Source organism: Chrysochloris asiatica, unplaced genomic scaffold, assembly GCF_000296735.1.
Source record: "Chrysochloris asiatica unplaced genomic scaffold, ChrAsi1.0 scaffold00450, whole genome shotgun sequence".
NCBI classification, from domain to species: Eukaryota; Metazoa; Chordata; class Mammalia; order Afrosoricida; family Chrysochloridae; genus Chrysochloris; species Chrysochloris asiatica.
The window spans coordinates 727,809-752,758 of NW_006408968.1; the positions used below are offsets into that span (position 1 = coordinate 727,809).

Genomic DNA, 24,950 nt, shown 5'->3' on the forward strand with positions numbered 1-24,950 from the left:
ATTTGCTCAATACAACATTCAATCTAGTGACCACTATCTCCATGAGTGCTGACTGTGGATCCAAGTAAAAATGACATCCATGACTATAATCTATTCTCCATTAATCATGATGTTATTTATTGGTTCAGTTGTGAGGATTTTTTCTTTCTTTACACTGAGCTGTATTCCATACCAAAAGATGATTTTTCAAAAATCTTCATTTGTGTTTCAAGTCTTTTTTGCTTTTAGCAAGCAAGGTTGTATCATCCACTTTGTTGTTGTTAAGTGCCATTGAGTCTGCTCTGACTCATAGTGACCCTATCTAGGGTTTCTGAGGCTTGTAAATCTTTGTGAAAGCAGAACACGTCGTCTTTCTCCCCCAGAACAGCTACTGGACTAGAACCATCGACCTTGTGGTTTGCAGTCCAGTGCTTATCCAATTGTTAATGAGCCTTTCTTCAAGCCTAATGCCACATTCTTCTTCAAACAGTCCAACTTGTTTTATATTTGCTCAGCATACAAATGAATAATTATGGTGAAAGAATACAACCTTGACACACATCTTTCCTGTTTGAATGACTGCCTTGTGTGGTTTATGTACAGGTTTCTGATGAACACAACTAAGTGTTCTGGAATTCCCATTCTTTGCAGCACGATCCATAGTTTATTATCCACACAGATGAATGCTTTTGCAGAGTTAATAAAACACAAAGAAACATCTCTCCAGTGTTTTCTGCTTTCAAACTAGATCCATCTGATCTAAGCAATGATAGTCCTGTTTCATGTTCTCTTCTGAACCCAGCCTCAATTCCTGACAGCTCCCTGTCAATGTACTGCTGCAATCAGTTTAAAATGATATTCAGTAAAATTTTACTTGGGTGTGATATTAATGATATTATTTGATAATTTTCACCTTAGTGGGTGCTTTGTTCTGCCTGGCAGTTCCAGATGTTTCTTTCCCCTTCACCCTCAAAGTAAAGCCATCAAATGGAGATATCCTCCTCTTCTGTAGTCACAGCTACTGGTCAGGATCCCTGGACACCCTGCATCTTTGTTATAACTGCTCCCAAAGGCTGACCCTCCATAGTGACTGGGAATCTGATTCTCATAGGTAATGCCATTCTCTTTGCATTGCCAATCTTTCTTTCTATGGAGTGTTCACCCATCTTAACAAAACAAAGCAATTCCTTGATTCTATATCTCCTGCCTTCTTTCCTATTCTTCTTCATAGCAAGAGTTCTTAGAGCAGTTGTCTCTGCTCAATGTCCCCCTCCTCTCATGTTTGCTCACCTACTCACTAGGGGGATATCTCCCTACCCTTCATGGGACTGTCAGTCAAGATCCCCCGTGAACCGCTATATACCAATTCCGGGATAGCCCTCCTCCTCCTCAGCCCTCTGGCTAGCTCCTGTGATTTCACCCTTTCCTGATCTTCCAACACAAGATGCTGCTGTGCCTCAGCTCTCTGATATCTATAACCTCTCCCAAGTGTTCAGGCATCTCCAAGATGTCTTTATCTAAGTATCCAACTGATCACTTGACTTGGACACCCCATAGACAGCTCAGTTTATGGATTTCCAATGCTTATCCCTAGAGTCACAATGCCTCTGCACCAGACTGCAAAGCCATTTGAACTGCAAGGTCAGTGGTTCAAGCTCACCAGCTGCTCCTCAGAAACCCTGTATAGGGTCACTATGGGTCGGAACCGACTCGATGGCATTTAACAATAACAATAACTACCCCAATAGTTCCTGTCTCCCCAAATGGGAGTTGAGACTTTCTGTGGACACCATCTGGCCCTACTCAGCACATCCAGTCTACCACAAAAACCATCAGGCTGGAATGTTTCTCACAGCCAATCCTTTTCTTCTGCCAGGGGCCTGGAAGCTGCAATTGCAAAGTGGGTCTACTTGTGCCCTCCTCTAGTCCTTCTCCATACAGCTGATACAGTGATGCTTTAAAAACACAAATGGGGCCATATCACTTTTGTGGCTAGATCCTGTCATTGACTTCCTATTACTCTCCAAGAAAACCAAACCAAACTCTTGACTCTTACCCACCCCTCTATACCCTCTCTGCCTCCAGCATACTGTTCTGCAGGCATAACACGCTTCTTTCAACCCCAGGACCTTTGCACACATCTTTCTTTCAGATATACGTCTTTTTGTATGCTGTACATGGCTGGCTTTTTCTCACCTTCACACCTCAGCTTAGACATGACCTTTTCACCTTTAACTCCCTTCTTTAGGCTCCATTTTATCCTCCTGCTGTGTCCTTCTTACCATTTATCACAATTTATAATGAACTTATTTATTTGTTTGTTTAATTTAGGTTTTTCTATTTCCTCCACTAGGTAGGAAGTGTCAATGGGATGAGGACCTTAATAGTACTCTTTTCTCTCCATGCTTAACACAGTAGGAACAGAGTAAATACTCAATATATATCTATTGAACAAACAGATAAAAGGATGGATGGAAGGATGGATGAATGGAGGAAAGGCGGGTGCATGGACAGATGGACAGAGAGATCGATCAAAAGACAATAGACAGATAGATGGATAGAAGGACAGATGGAAGGATATATGAATGGATGAGTGAATGAATAGGTTGATTGGTGGATGAATGGATAGATGGTTAGATTGACAGAAGGAATAATAGATGTATGTATGTATATATGTATGTATGTATGTGTGAATGGATGAAGGCACAGATGGATGTATGAATAGATGGACAGACAGGCAAATGGAAGACGGATGAGTAGATGGATGAACGAGGCCTTCCATGGGGTTGGAATTGTATCAGAACCTGCCAGTACTTTGGAAAAAAATGCTTCTAGTTAAATGACAGACTCCCTGGTGACCATATACCCTGAGCTGCATGTCCAGAGGCTCCATGGCAGTCCCAGCCCCCACCTGTAGCCCTGAAGAAGGCGCATCTTTTCCTGCCTTGCTGTTGTCTGTCTCAGCCTGTCCTTCCTTTCCCGCAGCAGGAAGCTGTCATCCTGGCCTCTGCTGTACTCCCCCTGCCTTCCTGTTCCTGACCCAGGAACTGGCTTCTTCCTTCCCTCACTGATCTCGGCTCCAGCCCCCAGGCCTGCAGCAGAATGGTGGGGCAGACGCCAGGCTGGCCGAGGTCAGCAAGGCCAGAGTGCACACCTCCTCTCCTCAGTGCTGTCAGCAGACCTGGGACACCCTCTGGCCAGGGGAGCAAGGACCCTGGTGTCAACACAGGCACTGAGTGTGGGAGCAGCATGCGGTGATGCTGCAGCTTCCCCAGGGGCACTGCTGGTGCTCCTTAGGGAGGATGAGCCAGGGATGCTGTCCCAGGGGGTAGGCACCATGAGCAGCAACAACTCACAGCAACCTGGGAGGGAGGGATTTGAACCCAGTTAACAGATGAGGAAACTGAGGCTCCAAGCTTCATAACAGACAGTGACAGAGCAGCTGTGCAGAGCTCAGATCTGTCTGATACTAGGGTTGTTCCCTTCCTGGGGTCCTTCAAAGTCTCAGAATCACTCCCTTTAGGAAACTCCATGCAGGTAGGCAGTCTGGCCACCTTGGTTTCTTAGCTCTCAGTGGCCCCCACCTCATTCTATTTCTGGGCCCTGGTCCTCTAGTTCCATGTTCTCATTGGCTGTGGGCAAATCAGTAACCATAGAATCAACTCTGACTCATGGTGGGCCCATGTGTGTCAGAGTAGAACTGTGCTCCCCAGGGTTTATAATGGCTGGCTTTTCAGAAGTAGTTTGGCAGGCATTTCTTCTGAAGTGCTTCTGGGTGGACTTTACCCACCAAACTTTCACTAGGAAGCTGAGTGGGTTAACCATTTGCACTACCCAATGACTCCTGGCTGCGGACAAAGCCCTGTGAATCACTAACAATACTTTTCAAAAGCAACATTCCTGAGAAACAGACGAGGACCTCAACTAAGTATATGAAGAACAATTACTGAGTGTTCTAGAGCTGTCCCAGTATGGCCCCAAGGCATACTGTCTCCTTCCTCAGCACCAAATCTGCATGTCCTGTATCTTCCATTCTGTGCCCATCTGCACAGAATTTGGGGACACAGACACCAGTGTGACAGGTCTTAGTCCCCCTGCATCGAGCCCTGGCCTTCCCTGCAGTGCAGAGGAATGGGGGTGACCTGGGGTGGTTTCTGGGGCATGACCAAGCACAGGTAGGCCCACAGAAGGTCAGGACCAGAGGCTGGCATGAAAGAGTGACATATAAGAAGCACAGCAGGACCAAACCAGATGCTGGTGCACCCTGATGCTGTCCCACCCTTGTCCCCACATCTCTCTGACCCCTTCTTTTCACCACCACTCTAGGTGCTGGCCTTCCTTCCCAGCGGTCTTCTTTCTGCTCTCCAGTTATGCCCTCTAGCTGCCCTTCAGTCCAGATGGACACCATGACCTGATAATACTTTGCTGGCCTCTTGTAGCCATCTAGACTAGACACACCAGTGGTCAGCTTCCCTCCAATGCTCTTGGCACACCCTCAGCATTCCTGCCACGCCCAGTGTCATCCACCTGCTCAACACAGCAGGCCCTGGCCCACCCTGCCTGGACAACTGCTGCTTGTGCTTCAAGGTCTGGGGCAGAGATGACTGCCTCTCCCTGAGGCTACAATTGGGGCTAAAATGTTATCAGCACAGGGCTGATGGCAAGGTTGTCTGTACACTCTGAGAAGGTGCTCTACACTCTGGCAGAGATCATAGCTGTGTCATACCACCCTGGGCCTGGCTCCTATCTGTCTTCTCACTGGGTAAGGGTCAGGTTCATGACTCTAGATTGGACCTGGGCTGAGGGGATCAGTTGGTCACAATGGAGGACAGGGTGGGCTCGTGGTCTCTCATCCATTGGTCCTGGGGCTAAGCAGAGTTAGGGAAGCCTGCACTGGAGCCCATCCCTTTGCTTTTGGGGGCCAGGCCGGTCCATAGAGCTGGGGAAGAGGCAGGGTTTTGTACTGGAGTCTTTCTGCCAGCCACATCCTACAGAGTAGCTTTTGTTTCTCCAGATGTCATGTCTCCAGAGGTGGAGAAGCATTTAGTCCCTAGAGCTCAAGAATTAAGGTCAAGAGCCCATCTAGTACCCTCACCTCTCTCACCTAGCTGACTAAGATGGGGGTAGGCCTTCTGTTCCAGAGTTTGCTCTGAGCCCTCTGCCACTCTCTAGCTGCCTGGCTTGGGCAAGTCACTTCCTCTCTCCAAATCCCAGTTTTGCCACTTTTGAAATGAGGATTGGTTCTAGGGTTACTGGTTATCCCAGACCAACTACAAATAGAGGAATACTGCAATAAGAACTATTGCAAGAAGGAAACTACTGCTGGCCCACACCACTGATCCTTTCTCTGTATTACCTTCATGCTGAGTGCTTTGCATGCCTGAGCTGTGGAATCTTAACTGACACCCTGTACCATGATCTTAGCACAGAGGCAGAAATCAGGAGAACCTCACTGGTGGGGGTTGGTGGTGGACATGTGAGCTGAAATGGATTTTGTAGACTGAGTAGGAGCTTGCTGGGCACATGGGGCAGAGGGACGTATGTAAAGACCAGAAGTACAAGTGACCTTGGCTCATCAGGTAGAGGAAACAGTGCCTGGAGTGGGATGATGAGGCCAAAGACAACAGCTCTGGGTTCCAGGCCCAGGCTCTCGGTGAGCTTGTTTCACCAAGGGTTCATCCTGCTAACTCCATACACTACTTCCTCTGGATGGTGGTATATCCCACGGCTTCAACCCTCACTCTATATCTCCCGGTCAGGTCTCCTGAGTTTCAGTCCTGGACCACCTTGCTTCCCAGATGTCTCCTGTCCTATGCCCTCAGCCCTCAAACCCAGCAAGTCCCAGACCACACCTATCACTGAACAGGTCAACCTGGAGCCACAGGGCACAGTGCCCACCACCCAATGAGTAATTATTAAAAAAGAGCAATAATGCCTAGTGTTGGCGAGGATGTGGGGGAAGAGGAATTCACACAATAATAAAAAAAAAAAATGTGCATGCATGCTGACCCCAAAATTCTGCTTATCCCAATACATCCTGCTATAGTCATAATGACAAGCAGATATTTGGCACTTTCTGTGGGCCAGCAAAGGCCTATGCACTTGTCCACGTAACAGCTTTTATTGTTACCATTTTACAGGTGAAGAAACTAAGGCACACAGAGGTCAAATCACTTGCCAAAGATCCCCTCACTAGTAAGAGGTCTGCTCAGGGGACAGGGTCTTGGGGACTATGAGACTTTGGTGGGTCTGTGGTAGAATCCTGGCCTTCTGTGCATGAGACTCAGATCTGATTCCTGCCCAGGGCACTTCAGGGACAGGCACTACCTGTCAGTGGTGGTTTGCATGCTATGACATTGAACAGCTTTCCGCAGAACTTTCAGACTAAAAGAGACTACCGAGAAAGGCCTGGTGGTCTGCTTCCAAAAATCAGCCAATGAAAAGCCTATGGATCACAATGGTCCACTCTGTAACCAATTATGGGGATGACATAAGATCAGGCAGCATTTCATTTCAATGTATTTGGGGCTGCCATGAGTCAGGACCGAATCAATGGCATCTATCATCAACTATATACTCTAAATTTGTGTCTGTTTGGTTAACATTTAAAGGTCTTAATCTTTCGTTCACCAACTCTGGAAAAATGGTTCCTCACCACACCCCACCCCGCTCTCTAGGTTCACCATACTAGTGATAGTCACCCTGCCAGCCTTCCACAGCCCCCCTGCCCCCAGACAGCTGGTCAGCAAGGCACACCTATTCTCAGATCCAGCATCAAGAATGAGGTGACAGGGAGCACCATGGCCCCGGTCCCCTTTTCTCTCCCTGCTATTCAATAGCTTCCTGATGCTGACAAAGCACTTTGCACACACAGCTTTCTGACACTGTGTACTAGATATCTTCTAGTAGCGAGCCACTGTTAGAAATTCTGGAGCTGCTTGGTTATCTCCTCTCCCTCCTCACCGAGAGCCAGCCTCAATGCCCCTTCCCTGGATCACCAGGCCAGCCACTCACCATTTTTTTGAGTCTCCACAATGATCACCCCCAGGTGATCTTCCTAACCACAAGGTCAGAAGTTCAAATCTACCAGCTGCTTCTCCGGAGAAAGAAGAGGCTTTCTGCTCCCATAAAGATATACAGCCTCAGAAACCGTGTATGGGGTCGCTATGAGTCAGAACCAACTCCACAGCATACAATCAACCAACTAATCAACCAATCTTACCTAAAACTATTCCCTGACTCCTTGTTGCTGGTGGACAGAACTTGTCCACCCATGATCCTCCAGGTCCTTCAGTCAGTATTGCCAACCTTACAAGCTTTTCTGCCCCCATAACTTTCTGCCTACATCTCCTGAACCCAGTCCCGTTGGAGCCTTTGCCCATGATGTGATGTGCCATCCATCAGCAACACTTTTCTTCACTTTTCTAGCTGGGAAATCCCCCCCCTCCCCCACTTGATGTGCCACTTCCAAGACCTGTAAACTGAGGTCCCCCTTTTCAAGGACTCCAATGCACTTGGATGCAACTCTGGGGTAGTAGCTGGCTTGCTGTACTTTTCATTTCTTCCGTGTTTGTCTTCATCATGGAATCAAAGCAGAGGACTTGGCCAGTGACTGTCTTTGAGGATCAAGGGAACAAAAAAGACAGCATAGCATATGTGTGTGGGATGTGTGGAGGTGAGGAAGGGGAAAAGCAGTGTGGAGTGGCAGGAAAGGTAGAGACCTCAGACACTGAGGAGCCACATATGGCAAGGGATAGACCTGAGGGAAAGACGATGAATCCACGTGGCTTTTGAAAGGTCTCTGGGACAGTCTGGGAAACGAGTCTAAGAGAGTGACAGAAATTTGGGACCCTAAGTCCCCACATTCTTAAGATTTTCACTGGGAATATGAACTACCTCTTGCTATACCTGCCCCTTCTTATTCCCTTGGTCACCATGACATCTATCACCTCCCTTAAAGTTTCTAGCAGCTCTGGCATCTAGTGAGACATTTCATCATCTGACCTTAATTTCCTAATTCCAAAATGAGCCCTGATGTGGCACTGTAGGATAAGCACTGGACTGCAAACCCACCAGCCACTCTTGGAAACTCTACAGACTTGTTATGAGGAAGACACACAACAACAACAACAAAATGAGGGCAATATAGTCTATGTTACAATGTTAAAATGTTCATTTGATTAAATATTTTACACTAAGATGTGGCTGGCTGCTAGACACTCCAAGTATGTCTGTGTGATGCTTAACACAATTAAATGTCCATGTGGTAAAATATAGAGGATCTTTGAGAATAGTACTTTGAGTTGGTTGAGGATAAGAGTTTCCCTTACACCCACCTCTCAGACTGAATGTGTTCCTAATCCTGAATTCTGGGCCCCCAGAGACAGTAATAAAGTGGGAGGGAAGCCGGGTCTCATTGGTAAACCTCTCCCATTAAGAGCCAAACCTTCCAGAAGGTGGAGAAACATCACCACCTTGAGTTGGGTTGAGACTCAAGGTGAACTCATTCTGGGTGGGCACAGGGACACAGGGATACAGGGGCACCCTTGAACCCCAGAAGGAAGGGGAACTCTACCAGCCCAAGAAACTGGTGATTTATCTTGGCGGGGGTCACTGAAGGTTTAGGTCTGTGTTTTAAACAGTCTTTCTGGCCAGTGTGGAGGCAAATTTGGGGGAAGATTGGAGAACTGTGTGAGGCTGGGTGGGGCAGGACTCGCTGAAAGGTTCGGGCCCATGGCGGTGAAGTTGCAGCACAGGAGGACCGGCTCCGCTGGCAGATGTTGAGCCCCCAGTGATGTGTGGGTCAAGGCTCTGCTGCGCAGGCCGGCAGGGCAGGCAGTACGTTATCAGACAGCCCAGCTGGCTTGGAGGTGGCCCCCCAGCGCTGCTAAATCGGGGCCACTGGCTCCTGCCGCAGGAAGAGGGAAACGCAGGCAGGATGTCCTCTCCCGTTGCCGACAAGTCCTTTCCCATGAACCCCTGCTGACCTCGACGGCCACGTGGCGGGGCTCCCCCATTCGCCACCCGGACCTGCGGCTGCTAACCCAGCCACCCACAACTTCTGCAGGGGCTGTGAGGGCGGAGGCGCCATGGGGCGCAGGAGCCAGGATTTAGGGGTGGTCTGCTTTCCGTCTCGCCCCGCCTCACCCCGCCTCGCTCCGCCTAATTCGGGCAGGCGCCGAGCCTCCTCCAGCGATGAATGCCCGCACCTTCCTGCTCCCAGACTTTTCCCTTCTGCCTGACCGGAAACAAAACCAAGATCCCAGAGGAAGCCAGAGTCTGAAAAGGATCGAATCGCAGGAATCCCTGACTGCAGCTGGAGACCCGTTGGCTGAGTCTAATTCACAGATCGGTCCAGTGAGTGCGAGAGGCTATCTGAAGCCCTCTGTCCACTCGAGGGGCATCTCAAAAGACTGTGGGAAACAAGCTAAGCCCTAGTGGAGAGAAATCGGTCATGCGCGAGATGTACTTTCTAATGACAGCAGGAAGAGTGTAAGCTAGATACTGAGAACTTTCCCTTAAGGCTGAGATCCCATTGAATTTCCTTGGGTTCCCGAATTTATTGGGAATTGAGACATTTAGGCTCCCGTCTGCTCCATCATACTCAACTGTTCCCAACTTTCCTCCAGGCATATCTGGCTGAGTTGCACCAACTGGGGTCTCCAGAGAAATCTTGCTTGAGGCTTCTACCTACCCCATCTACCTCCCCAATAGTGCTCTGCACATTTGCTCCTCCTCTCATGGTCCCCATCTGTGTAAACTATCATGATCCATTCTTTTACTTAAGACAGGGACTGGTATTCATCTCTACCAGCCCCATGTCCAATCCATCCACAGTTATTACTGCTTCCAACCCTGACATCTCTCTTGGGTCCAGCCACTTGGAATTTCCTTCCTGGTTCAGACTTCACCTGTTTCATCTGGTTTTATTCCTCTAGCAATACCTTCAGGGGAATCTGACCAGTGGCTGCTCTGCTCAGAACCCACCTTTCCTGGCATGCCCATCCCAGAACCCCCAGCTCCAGCCTCATATGACTTGTCTTCAAACACCATCTGTATTTTCTTGCCTCTGAACATTTGAGGGGTTCTTTCCCTGCTTGGAATGTCCTTCCCCTGAGTTATGCAGACCAGCTCAAAGAGCACCCATTCAGAAAGCTCTTGGTTAGAAGTGACACTTCCTTCCCTTTCAGCCCCAGCTCCCAGCTGGGCCTCACTGGGGTCAATGAACACTTTTCATCCCTGGGCTACAGATGTGAGATTCCATGTTTTTGTCTCTGCCAATCTGTCACTCAGGAAACCCCCACAAGACAGGGCCAGGTCCAAGTCCTCCCTGGAGCCACCACTGTTGTTTGGGGCTTACACAGAACTGTAGTACTTCCCTGGACCTGGGTGCTACTGACTGGGGTCAGGGTGGAATGAGTTCATCAGACAGACACACCTTGCCTGGGCCCTGTCCATGTGAGTACTGTGCTCTGGGCAGCCACACTGACCCTATGCCTCACGCAGGTGGACACCCGAGCAGCATCTGTATTTGAGTTCTTAGAGCACTGAGCTGGAGCCAGAAGGTTCCCAGTCATTATGAACAGCAGACTGCGGTCCTTGCTCATTCCTACATTCCTGTTTACATGCAGATCTGGCTCAAGGCTGAGTAACAAAGGCAGCAGAGACTTGGGATGGCCATGTGTGGATGCAGTCCAAGGTAGGAGGAGCAGTCCACTAGCCAAGTCAGCACAGTAGTCTCCTGCTTCCCTGTGTTTACCTGATCAGGTAGCTCACTGGCCAGAGGAATAAACAACCTCTTTCTACACTAAGCCTCTTGAGATACCAACTGCCACTGACCCTCTCCACAAGGATACTACTGGGCAAGTCTTTATTGGAGTGGACTGGGGACACCTAGCCAGAAAATCACAGCACAAGTTACAGTCCCTCAGCACTAGCAGCTGTGCAAGAGGAAGGTAAGGTGCAGAGCATGCGAGAAAAGTTCCCAGACCACACATCAAGAAATTCAGGAGCAGAGTTGGTTTTAGAACCAATGGCACACCTTTGAGGTGGCAGCTTCAGTATCCTTAGCAGATCTCACCTACCTGCTCCTAGCTTCCCATTCAGCTGCCCAGATGCTTGACTATGCTTACTGGTTGGTATTTCTGTTCTTGAGTCCCCCTTATGCTGGGAGCTCTGGTCCTCCTCAGTCCAATAATAGTTAGGGCAGAGTGCAGGGATGAGGCAGGGCAGCAAGAGAGATGGGGCTCTGTCTCTACTCTGGTCCAGCCTGGATCACCCTTCCTCTTTCAGGGGTCACTCTGCTGGCACTCTGCTTCACTGCTGCACCCAGTGCGGAACCCCGCCCATCTCAGCCACACACACTGTTGCTAGCCATTGTGCCACCTTCTTGATTAGAATCCAGTGGCCGTTTGCTTCCATTCTCCCTCTAGCTGACTCTCTCAGCTGTACTTCTGGCTCTGTAACTACACTGCTCTGTGGCACCACAACTCTGGCCTCTTTCGCTTCTCCTCAGGATGCATGCTTCATCCCTGTTTTCCTGCAAGCCACCCTCACGGTTTCTGGCCCCCTGTCTCCAGGGTCCCACTCTGGATCCTGTGCTCTGTTTCATCTCAGACTCCCCATCTCAGCCTCTTTCCTGAGCCTGAGAGCTCCACCCAAGTGCCTCTCAGACATCTGTTCAAGGTGGAGTTTCCAACCTTGACCTCTGCAGTTCAATTCACCCCTGCTCCCCATAATTCAGTCACTCAGTAAACACACTGAACACTTGAGAGCCTAGTCCTGGCCTGGGTGCAGAGGAGAGGGGGAAGGGCCAAGGCAGCCTCCATGCTCAGACCTGCCAGTACTCAGAGGCTACAGATACCCTCCTCCCTTCTCCTTTCTGTTTCTTCCCACCTCCCTCACCTTAGCCACTTAGCTCAGGAAGGCACAGGTGGTGAGCAGAGAGCAGGGTTCTCTTCCATAGACCTGGTCTGCCTTGCTACTGGCTTCTTGGGGATGTTTCCTAATGTCCTCCCTGTGAGGATTCAGTGATGAAGGACGCAGATGACAGACACAAATCAGATATGTAAAGCCTTTCCTGGTGTGGCGCTGTGGTCTAATGTGCTGGACTGCAAAGTTGGTTTGAATCATAAGGTTGGCGGTTCAAGCTCACCAGCTTCCCGCTATAGGTTGGAACCAAATCGCTGGCACTTAACAAAAACATGGTTTTCAAACATCATTAGGTTTCCACAGCTCTTATGCATTCCTCCCACAAATGCTAGGGACCCAGGACCTCTCCTCTGTTCCTTGTTTTCCAGGAACCACAAGATCCTGAGTGGACAGCAGCTTGTCTTCCCTTACCCCTGGCATCTCCTCTAACCAAATCCCTTCTGCTCTCTCACTTATGCCCCATCTCCCTTTTTTTTCAATTCCACAGTCCATCCTCTGATCTGAGTCTCATCCAGCTGGAGCCAGGGGTTTATCCAACACAATCCTGCCCTTGTCTAGCCCCATAGTTAAGACCTGCTAGAACGTCTGGTGTGGCACTGTGGGTTAATGTACTGGAGTGCAAAGTCGTTTTGAACCACAAGATTGTGGGTTCAAGCTCACCAGTCGCTCCTCGGAAACCCTAAACTGGGTCGCTATGGGTCGGAACCGACTCTACGGCACTTAACAACAACAGAAACACCAGTGAAGGCCTGTGCCTTATGGGCCCAGGCTCCTTACTCTGGCCTTCAAGGCTCCTTCCCTTTCAAACCGGTGCAGCCCTGGCCTTCTGCCCAGTCGATCCTACTTCAATTCCAACTTTCACCTGCGCCCTCGCCGACCGACGGCGCCGGCCTCAGGCGCGCGAACGTTTCCAGAGGCCCTGGCCCTACAGTCTCTAGCCTGGGGGAACGGTCGACGCCCGCCCGGACCTTCATCCCAGGACCAATCTTTAGCACTGACGGGAGGCGTCGGGAAGTGCGCACCCAGGTCTGGGGCCTGGCCAGTATTGAAGCCTCCGCCCCTAGGGAATGATCTCGGTGCCCGAGAGTCTGCAGGGCAGAGCGGTGCGGCGCCGGGACTCGGCAGGGAAACCGAATAAGGAAATGGGGGGCCTAGGGGTAAGGGACCCAGGCTGAGGATAAGGCGCGATGGATCCTGGCTCCGAGGGAGCCACAGACCAGAGGAAGTCGGGGAGCCCGAAGGAGATCGCTGCGTGGCAGCGCAGCACCGCTGTCGATCCCTGACCCGGCTGCAGTCCCCGCCAGTTCTTTTCTAATCCTGGCAATCCCGGAGCCCCGACCCCCGACGCTCTGTCTGCCCTGCTTCCCCTGGCGCCCCAGGTTCCCAGCCGACCCTGTCACTCTCCTGTCCCGCACAAGCCTCCACAGGACTCCCTCCGGCCAATCTGTCTCCCTCGCGTGTCCGTCGGTGCGGTCCCACCTCCTCGCGCTCACCTTGAAAGAGTCCCAGGCAGATCCACAGGCGCAGGCACAGCGCGGTGCTCCGCTGCATCTCCGGCCGCTGCGGCGCGAGTCCGACAGGCCGGCCGAGAGTCCGGAATCAAGTGTGGGCACCAGGCGGGCGCGAGTCGGGGCGGGGAGGCGGGCGGGGGCCGGGGGCTCCGGGGCGGAGCTGGCGGGACCGAGCCCGGGGGCGGGGCCGGGGGCCGCAGACCGCCCCTCGAACCTCTCAGGGCATCCACACGAAAGCCCAGTCGGAATGAGACTTGGGGGCTCCGCTACTTGGCGTCGGTCTCAGCTGGACCAGTCCTTCCCAGACTGTGGCCACTCTTAAGCCCCTCCTAGGCCACTGCAGGTAAGGTCAATGTTCGTTATGCGCCCCAAGGGAATGTTGCTGTTTGTTGTTAAGTGGCCTTGAGTTGGTTCTGACTCATAGCGATCCTGTATCAGGCTTCCAGTATCAGGCTGGTGAGTTTGAACCGCCGACCTTATGGTTCAAACCGACCTTGCGGTCCAGTGCTTTAATCTCACAACGCCACACCAGGACTTCCTTAGAGGAATGGGGCCTGACGATCAAGGATGGGTAAAATGTGGTGGCGAATTACGATTACACAAAATCGTAATCACACATTTTCTTTCGATCAATAAATACGACATGTAGAGTAAGCAAAAAAGAAAGAAAAAAAAAAAAGTCATACATGCTACTTTAAAATCGCAGTAATGCCAAATCTTTGAAACTGTTTAAGCAAACTCTTCCTTACATCTTTGGTGCTGATGGAGGCAGGCACCCCCAATCTACAGACCTGGCGGTACCTTTAGGTCTTCCCCGAATATTTATTTCTCTGAGTTCATCCATAAACTCTTTATTCAGGTGACACTTTACTCTCTGAGTTGGAAACCCTTTCATGGGCTTCCTTTCTCTTTTCGGTTCTTCCTTTAGAATTTTCTTATTTCAAAATAATACCGTGAGAGTGACTATTCCAGTCCCCGCCCTCCGTTTTAAATTATACTTCATGCATACTTTTTCCATCCCCTGACCCCCGCCCCCCCCCCCAAGTTCACTTGTCCTTACTGAAACCGAGGACTAGATTGTTGGTAATAGCTATTACCATCCCTAAAGAACAAAGAGGAATCGAATATATTAGTAACCTAACTGGTGTGGCGCTGTGGGCCACACTGCAAAGTCGTTTGAACTGCAAGGTTGGTGGTTCAAGCTCACCAGCTGCTCCTTGGAAACTGTATACAGTGTCGCTATGGGTCGGAATCGACTCTACGGCACTTAACAACAGCCCCTTGAAATTCACATCGCATCACATCTGGCATACTTAATCTATAAAGGAATCAGCCACAAGCTCTTCTTCCAGTACTATATCAGACAATGTTTCCTTGTCCCTCACAAGCGGTCACTAATTACCTCTTCCTTGTCTGTCTTCGTCTGGAAGCTCTGCTGGAATCTGTCCACCATGGGTGACACTGCTGGTATTTCAAATACCAGTGGCATAGCTTCTAGCATCACGGCAACACACAAGCCACAAAAATGACAAACTGATAGACCAGTGGTATTATCTTAGTTTTATAAAAACTTCATATATGGAAATGTAAGACCTTTCAACTTGTTCTTCAAAAGTGACTTTGTAATTCCTCATAATTTGATGGGCTTTTGATTGAGATTGTTTGTAACTGATTCTGACTAATTTTGGGAAATCCATACTTCTGCCCATTCCAAAGAGAGGTGACCCAACAGAATGAGAAATTGTTGAATGATATCAATACCACATGCAAGTAAAATTTTGCCAAAGATAATTAAAAAGTGGTGCAATAGTACATCAATAATTAATCTCTATCTTACTCTACAGAGGAAAATCACTTCCAGGTGGACTGTTGACCTAAATATGAAAAAGAAAATGCAGTACACGGAGAAAAAGCAGAGGAGAATATCTTTATGATCTTGGAGAAAGTAGAACATTTTAGGATAAAACTAAAACTACATTATCTACAAAGAGAAAAATAAAATAGATCATATTTTGCTAAGTGCAAAGCTGCATTTACATAAGGCAAAACTCCAAGATTGAGGACAAAGGACTGTAGGCAGATGCATTTTCAGTACACACAAAGAATTGGGGAGCCACAGAAAGAATAGAGAGACCTTTTTCAACACCAGAAGTATTCAGTAGAAACTCCAAAAGGATAAAGCCTTAGTATCACACCCCAGGAACTAAGCTAAAAAATAAGCATCAAAATAGTCAAGCTAATCCATAGGTAATGTACTTTCCTGCCAGAACAAACATTAATACTCTTAAAAGGAGCATAACAAATCTAGATAGTTGACAGCATAATATTTAAAATGTCTACCGTCCAATAAAATATTACTAGATATGCAAAAAGGCAGGAAAATATGACCCAACCCAGGAGGAAAACCTGTCAACAAAACCAATTTATAAATGAGAAATATAATGAAATTAGCAGATGATGACTTTTAAACAGTTATAAATATTTTCAGGACTTTAAAAAGAAAAAAGCACACAGTAAGCATACAAATGAAAGATGTATAAAAGTATCAAATTTATATCTGAAATGAAAATTTTACTAGAAGGGTGTAATAATAGATTCGACACTGCAGAAGAAAAGACCAAAGAACATGAAGACATAGCAATAGAAGCTATCCAACTAAATGCACACGAGGAGAAAAATGCTCAAAAATACTCAAAGTATCAAGAAACTATGGGTTTAATAACTTGTAATTGAAGTCCTAGAAGAAGAGAAAGGCAAAATAAAGACATTTTCAGATATACAAAAATCGAAACACTTCATCACTAGCATACCTACACAATTGTCATTGTTCTTAAGTGCCGTGGAATTGGTTCAGACTCATAGCAACCCTGTATAGGGTTTGTGAGGAGTGGCTGGTGAGCTTGAATCACCGACCTTGTGGTTCAAACCGACTTTGCAGTCCAGCACATTAACCCACAGCACAACACCAGAACTCCATATCTACACTATAAGAAAATTTAAAGGAAGTCCTTTGGACAGAAGTAAAATAAACCTGATGAAAATATCATACAAGAAATGAAAAATAATACATTTTTATTATTTCAGCATCTTTAAAAGATAAGTGGCAGTTTAAACAAAACAATACCAATGTACTTTTCAGTTTATGAGATATATAAGCAAAATGAATGACAACAGTAATATTTTGAAGGTGAACCTTACAAAAAAACCTAGATGTTAGCACATCTGAATAGGGTAACTTCAAATTGAAACTCCATTTTGAATTAAACTAAGATTTTCAGTTCTACCTTTCTAAATAAAGCCATTCAGTCATTTTTCCTTTTCAAAATATTACTATTCTAATTCCAAAGAAAACAAAAATCAGAATTTTTAACCTAGATGATTTTCCTGGTGCTTGTTAAGAGTGTTTATGCAGTTGGCCTAAATAATAAAAATTAAAATAGGCTTTAATTAGCAGAAGGTTAGGAAACAGAACTGATAATATTAAATGAAAATAGGAACAACAAATAAGTTTATAACCAAACAGATCTATATATCCAATATTTTGTTGTTGTTGTTTTCTTTCATATTTACTTCCCAAATACTCACTTGTTGAGAGATTTTCATAGTATTACCACCAGTTTTCTTTGCACATTTGTGACTAGATAGAAAGGCAGTTCTCAGCTGTAGAAAAGGTCCTGAATTAAAAAAAATAATAATAATAATAATAACTTGAACAAAAAGGATCCCGAATACAAACATTTCAGTGGGACGCTTTTCTCTGATTGGCTATTTGAGGTCTCTAAATGACATCAACAAAGTAAGATAACCTCTTTGCAAAATTCCATTTCTAAACTGATGGAGCAAACGTAAAGAATTACAGTATGTGGTTTCTGAATTAACTAAGAAAAATAAAGAATTAGAACTACTGTACTTACACCCCTCACTGCAGCTTCCTCTGCCCTCTGCTGGCGGCTGTTTCTGTGTACCCTCCTACAGTTCACTCTGTGGATTTGCCAGCAGCTGCATCTCCACATCCTCTTCAGATATGGACATCTTACGCTGCAGTTTCTCCTGCCTTCCCAATTGGCAGCCTCTTCGCTATATCCTCCTCTGCCTCTTTTTCTGTTTGGAAACTCTCTATCTGAATTTCCTTTTCCCCAAAAAGAAGTTGTTAAAGATTTAAAACCAGAATAAAAAAGTCCATAAAGGAATTAAAAACAAAGTGTTTCATGACAAAAAAGACTGAGTTTAGAAAATTCAGGTCCTATTTGTGAAATGCCTTTTAACATCACCCTGCCAAATCTGGAGAGGGTACTAGAGAAAATCCAAGGAAAGCTGTATTTCTTTCGTCTCTTGGACACATATGGATTATGTGAGGATTTGCTAAGGAATTCAAGGTCCTTGCAATGCTTATCAATTTGCATCAGCTGGTTTGTACCAATTAATTCATATGTTAGTTGGCCCTGGGGAGGCCAAATTATGGTTACAGTGTGCTAGGTGGAAAAATTCCCAAAATGACTTAGCTCTGAATACAAACAAAACAGCTGCATCCTTCTCACAAAAGCCCAAAATAAGTTAAATGATGTATATAAGCAATCTTTAAAGCCTTCCCCCAAATTTAAATTGAGCAACAGTACATTCTTGTGTACAAGGAAAGATAAAAATGGTTATGATTATCAATCCCAGTTATTCCAGAAGTTTTTGGAACATTCTGGATGGACCATTTAGAACCAGGAATGAATAAATGCCAGAAATGAATGCATTATTTATTTCTGACCTCGAACATGAAATTTCAGCCTTAGTTAGGAGACATCGTTTAAGTTGGAGGGCTGTTTCCACTGAGGAATTAACTAGTTTATTTTATGAGCTTGCCCAAACTTTAGAAACAAAGCAGATTGTTCAAGCTAACAAATTAAATAAATTAATGGCCCTGCAATTGCAGCAGCTGTGGGGGCCCACTCAGAAAAAAAGTTTTAAACCCTCCAATGAGCCCCAAACGGACCCCTGTAATAATTGTAAAATAACAAACAAAAAAACAAAGCAAAACAAAACTGGCCACTAGAAAAATGAATACTTTAAGTTGAAGGAGAAACAGAAGGTTTCCACTCCAACTGCTCTTCTGTCCACGTTTAGAATGAAGGGGCTCTGGGGACAAAACAGGAACGTTTCCTGTGATAGTTCTAAACCCTCAAGGAGAGACAACTATTAATGGAGAACCTTGTACATTTCTTACTGATTTGGAAGCTATACTGTCTGATTAATCTCACATACCTACAAAAGCCCCTGCCTTGGATTACAAAGACTTCTAAAAGTGTGGGAGTTGCTAATAAAGCACAACCATTGTTTCATTCACAGCCTGTGCCTATCTCTTTTGCTTCTATAGAGGATTGACATCACTTTTCACTAAATTCTGTAATCCCTGCTAATTTAATAGGAAGAGATATTTTATCCAAATGGAATTGCCATTGGCATTTTAGTAATAAGGGGAAAATATTACTAATCTTACTGGAAAATCAGAATTTAGGAATGGAAAATAATAAAAAAGAAGAGGTTGCTTGCCATATGAAAACCCTCACAATGCCTTTTCAAAATTCAGACCCAATAAACTCTCCTTCCTGAAGTTATTTCTCAGCAATCACATGGCTTCTACCGATATTGGCAGAGTTCTGTCCACTGAACCTAGTAAAAGTCAAGTGGGCCACCACTAAACCGTGGCCCCAAAACTCTCCAGTAACCACTTAAAGGAAAAAACAAAAGAGGGAATAATTCCTATAATACAGGATTTTGTATCTAACGGCTTAACCAGTCACATTCCTTGCACATTCCTTGAAACACTCCTCCCTTCCCAGTGAACAAACCTAATGGTCTAGACAAGTGAAGTGTTAAGGATTTATGTACAATACACTTTACTGTACAAACATCCTCAAAATAAATTGTTATTCCTTGGTACTCCATTGTTCCTCATCCACGTCTATTCCTTTCCAGTGTCCCCCCATCCCCTCACCCCTGCCTCTGCCCCGATGGAGCTTGTTTTATGTCATAGACCCTTGCATCTGGTCTGTTATTCCACAGAGACTTTTAGAATTCCAAATCTATTTCTCTCAAGTTTTACATGCAGACTTTCAACCTTCGCAATTGCCAAATGAATCTACTTTGTTACAATATGTATTTGATTTACTTGTTGTTACACATATCCACAGGCTTGCTTAGAAGACAGCATTATTATTGTTAAGTGCCCACATGTCAGTTCTGACTCATAGCAACCCTCTATAGGGTTTCCAAGTAGCGACTGGTGACTTTGAACTGACGTGGTTCAAACCGACTTTTGGTCCAGTGTTTTATGCCACAGTGCCATACCAGTACTGGTTAGAGGACAGCATTTTTGCTGTTGTTAGGTGCCATCAAGACAGTTTTGAATCACAGGGACCCTGTGCACAACAGAATGAAACACTGCTCAGCCCTGCAACAACCTTACTATCATTGGTATGCTTGAGTCCATTACTGCTGTCACTGGGCCAACCCATCTTGTTGGGAGTATTCCTCTTCTTCTCTGACCCTCCACTTTACAAAGCATGATGTCCTTCTTCAGGGATTGACCCCTCCTGATAATATGTTTGAAGTATGGGAGACTAAGTCCAGCTATCCTGACTTCCAAGAAGCATTCTGGCTGTACCTCTTCCAACACAGATTGGTTTGTTCTTTGGGGGATCCATGGTACTTTTGATATTTTCCTCCAACACTATAACTTTAATGCATCAATTCTTGTATGGCCTTCTTTATTCACTGTCCAATTTTCAAATGCATAAGAGGTTACTGAAAATACCATGGCTTTAATCAAGACCCTACAACACTGAAGGAAGAAGTTCAAGTTATACTTAAGATATTGGTGAAAAATAAGGCACTAGGATTAAAAGAATATGGTCTCATTTTAAGGTAAGCACTGGATTGCTAACCACAAGATCAGCAGTTCAAACCCACCAGCCACTCCACTGAAACCCTTCACAAGGTTGCTGTGAGTCAGAACTGACTCAATGACACTTAACAACAGCAATAACAACTGAGATAAACAGTTAACAATACTCACTCATCTATGCCAAGAAATTTAGCCAACCAACTGGAAGAGATCCATTTGGTACACATTCCAAATGTGTGAGGCAACAGAATGCATAAATTATCAGACAATATAGTTAACATCACACATAAGTTTTGCTGAAGATATAATTTTTAATGGTTGCAGCAGTACATAGATAAGGAACTGTTAGAAATTCCAACTGGATTCAGAAGAGGACATGGAATGAGGGATACCATGGCTGTTGTCAGATGGGTCTTCACAGAAAATATCAGAAAGATATATCTGTGTTTTATTGGTTATGCAAAGGCATTGAACTGTGTGAATGGGAATTCCAGAATACTTAATTGCATTCATGCAGAACCTGTGCATAGAGACAGTCATTTGAACAGAACAAGTGGATACTGCATGGCTTAATATTGAGGAAAAGTGTACATCAGGGTTGTATCCTTTCACCATGCATATTCAATCTGTATGCTAAGCAAATCATCCAAGAAACTGGACTATAGGAACACAAATTTTGCATCAGGATTGAAGGAAGGCTCATTACCAACCTTGATATGCAGACATAACCTTGCTTGCTAAAAGGAAAGAAGACTTTTAGCAGTTACTGATAAATATCAGAGATAACACTCCTGGTGTGGTGCTGTAGGATCAACATTGAACTGAGAACCACAAAGTTGGCACTTCAAACCCACCAGATGCTCCTCAGAAATCCTATACAAGGTTGCTATGAGTCGGAATCAACTCGATGGCACTTAACAACAGCAACAATACAGCCTTAAATATGGATTGTTGTTATTGTTAAGTACTGTGGAGTCGGTTCTGACTCATAGTGACCCTGCACAGGGTTTCTGAGGCTGTAAATCTTTACTAGAGCAGAGCAGAGCTTCATCTTTCTCCTGCGGAATGGCTGGTAGTTTCGAACTGCCGACCTTGAGGTTAGCAGCCCGATTCTTAACCACTACGTTACCAGAGCTCCTTAAATATGGATTACACCTCATTATTATGAAAACAATAATCCCCACAACTGGACCAATAAACAATATCATGATAAATGGGGAAAAGATTAAAGTTGTCAAGGATCTCAATTTACTTGGCTCTGAAAACAACTCTCATAATGGTTGTTGTTGTGAAGTGCCGTTGAGTCAGTTCTGACCCATAGCGACCCTGTGTAGGGTTTCCGAGGAGGGGATGGTGAGCTTGAACTGCCGACCATGCAGTTCAAATGGCTGTGCAGTCTGGCGCATTAACCCACAGTGCCACACCGGGTAGTAGCTAAGAAATCAAACTACACATTGCATTGGTCAAATGCTGAAAAAGACCTCTTTAAAATGTTAAAAAGCAGAAATGTCACTTTGAGAAATCAAAACATGATATTTCGAATAGCTTAATATGCATGTAAAAGCTGGACAATGAATAAGGAAGACTGATGAAAAACTGATACATATGAATAATAGTGTTGTTAAAGAATATTGAATATATCATTTACTGCCAGAAGAAATTCATTTTTGTCTTGCAAGAAGTGTAAGCAGAAGTCCCCTTAGAAGTGAGGATGTTGTTGTTGTTAAGTGCCATGGAGTCGGTTCCAACCCATAGCGACCTTGTACAGGGTTTCCAAGGCTGTAAATTTTTACAGGAGCAGAAAGCCTCATCTTTCTCCCGTGGAGCAGCTGGTAGTTTCGAACTGCTGACCTTGCGATTCGCAGTCCGATTCGTAACCACTATGCTACCAGAGGTCCTTAGAAGTGAGGATAGTGAGACTTCATTTGATGTACTTAAGACATGTCATCCATTGTGACCAGTCCCTGAAAATGGACATCATGGTTGGTACACTAGAGGGTGAGTGAAAAAGAGGAAGACCCCCAATGAGATGGATTGACACAGTGGTTGCAATGATAGGTTGAAACATAGTTATGCTTGTGAGGATATCACAGGACTGAGCAGTGTTCTGCTTGCTGTACACAAGGTCACTATGACTTGGAACCCACTTGATGGCACCTGACAACCAAAGCAATAGTATTCATCTGTTCCTCTTTGTATCAGCATATTTCATAAATATGTGCTTTATCAATTTATATTTCAATTTTAATTTAGGAATGTTATTGTTGTTGAGTGCCATGGGATCAGTTCGATTTGTTGTTGTTGTTATGTGCCATGGAGTTGGTTCTGACTCATAGCGACCCTGTACAGGATTTCCGAGGCTGTAAATCTTTATAGTTCGACTTAGTGCCTCTGCAATAGGGTTTCTGAGAAGCAGCTGGTGGATTTGAACTGCCACTTTGTGGATCAAATAGACCTAGTGCTTGCCCTACAGTGCCACAGCAGGAATAGACATTCTAAAACTTTATCTATATGAATCAAGGAATATGACCCATCATCTGTCAAAAATACACTATAGCTCATTATGCTTGTTATATTTTAGGATTTCTATTTTTCAAATATTGGTGTGGTTTTGTAGGAGAAGCACTGGACTGCTGGGTTGGCAGTTCAAACTCACCAGTGTCTTGGGAGGAAAATGAAACTTTCTACATAAAGATTTACAGCCTTGGAAATCCTATGCAGGGTCTCTATGAGTGGAAATCAATTTAATGGCAGAGTGAAATTTTTCTTTTAATATGATTTGTTGAGGTCTTCTAGGATATTTAATCATGCTGGAACTAAAGTGAGGGAGATGATCAAATTTATTCAAAACTGTGACAACCAGAAAACTCTTCTTGGTGACTTTTTGTTTTTGATATCTTATCCTAATAATTTTTGTTGAGGTTTTAGTGTACATCTCCATCATTGTCCAGGCATGCTTTTCCTTTCCCCCCTCCTTCCAACTCCGCAGCACTGCCCAGGTGGACTCATTTGAACATAGCACTTAGCATTAAGAACCAAATTTGCTATAGACTATGAATGCAATTGGTGCTTAATCACTAATTCTCACTCTTCTGTATGTGCATGATAAAGAGTTCCTGCTTTTAAAATATATACCATAGCTTGGGTCAGGTGCACCTTAGTCCTCAAACTGACATCTTTGCTCTTAAACACTGTAAATTAGGTCTTGAGCAGCAGATTTTCCCAGTGTAATACATTGTTTGCTTTCTTGACTGAAGCTTCCATGAGTATTGATGGTTGATCTGAGCAAAATGAAGTCTTTGACAACTTCAATCTTTTCTCCATTTATCTTCATGCTATTTATTGTCCAGTGGAGAGGATTTTTGTTTTCTTTACGTGGAAGTGCAACACATACTGAACGCTGTGGTCTTTGATCTCCATAGGTAAGTATTTTAAATCCTCTTCTCTTTCAGCAAGTAAGGTTGTATCATCTGCGTATCGCATGTTGTTAATGAGCCTTCCTCCAATTCTGATGCCATGTTCTTCTTCATATAACCCAGCTTCTTGGATTATGTGCTAAGCATATAGATTGAATAAGTATGGTGAAAGAATACAACCCTGTAGCACACCTCTCCTAATTTTAAACCATTCAGTGTTCTCTTGTTCTGTTCAAACAACTGCTTTGTGGTCTATGTACAGGTTCCTCAGGAGCACAATTAAGTGTTCCAAAATAGTAATTCTCCACAATGTTGTCCATAGCTTGTCATGATCCACATGATCAAAGACCTTTACGTAGTCAATAAAGCACAGGTAAACATCTTTCTGGTATTTTCTGCATTCAGCCAAGATTCATCTGATGTCAGCTGTGATATCCCTCATTCCATGTCCTCATCTAAATCTGGCTTGAACCTCTGGAAGTTCTGGGTCAATGTAGTATTGCAGCCCTTTTTGAATTGTCTTTAGCAAAATTTTACTTGCTTGCGGTATTAATGATATTGTCCGACGATTTCCGCGTTCCGCTGCTTTACCTCTCTTTGGAATGGGCACAAATATAGATCTCTTCCAATCAGTTGGCCTGGTAGCTGTCTTCCAATTTTCTTGGCATGGAAAAATGAGTGCCTCTAGTGTCTCATCAGTCTGTCGAAATTTTTCAGTTTGTCGTCCAGACACTGTTCTTTGCCAATGCCTTCAGTGAACCTTGGACTTTCTTCCTTCAGTATCATTGGCTCTTGATCCTATGCTAACTCTCAAAATAGTTGATCAGCAACCATTTCTTTTTGGTACAGTGACTCTGTGTATTCTTTCCATCTTCTTTTGATGTTGTCTGGATTATTCAATATTTTCCCATTGAATCCTTCAATATTTCAAGTCAAGCCTTGAAGTTTTTCTTCAGGTCCCTCAGCTTGAGAAATGCTGATTGTGTTCTCTTTTGGTTTTCTAACTCCAGGTCTTTGCACATTTCATTATAATATTTGATTTTGTCTTCTTGAACTGCCCTTTAAATTTTTCTGTTCAGCTCTTTTACCTCCTCATTTTTTCCATTTCCTTTAGCATCTCTACACTGGACAGCAAGTTTCAGAGTGTCTCTGACATCCGTTTTGGTCTTTTCCTTCTTTCTTCTTAATGACTTTTTGCTTTATTCCTATATGATGTTCTTG

At 45.1% G+C, this 24,950-nt stretch overlaps 1 protein-coding gene across 1 annotated transcript in view; it reads right to left on the reverse strand.

Moving 5' to 3' along the window:
- FLT4 (fms-related tyrosine kinase 4) overlaps positions 1–17,453 on the reverse strand; it is a 53,764-nt gene extending 36,311 nt beyond the window's left edge. Inside the window, exons 1-3 of the mRNA XM_006877260.1 lie at positions 17,395–17,453; positions 13,128–13,581; positions 12,773–13,061 (exon numbers count right to left, since the gene is read on the reverse strand). Of these exons, the coding sequence (XP_006877322.1) occupies positions 12,773–13,061; positions 13,128–13,581; positions 17,395–17,453 (802 nt within the window). The remainder of the gene's footprint in view (positions 1–12,772; positions 13,062–13,127; positions 13,582–17,394) is intronic.
- Between the last annotated feature and the right edge of the window lie 7,497 nt (positions 17,454–24,950).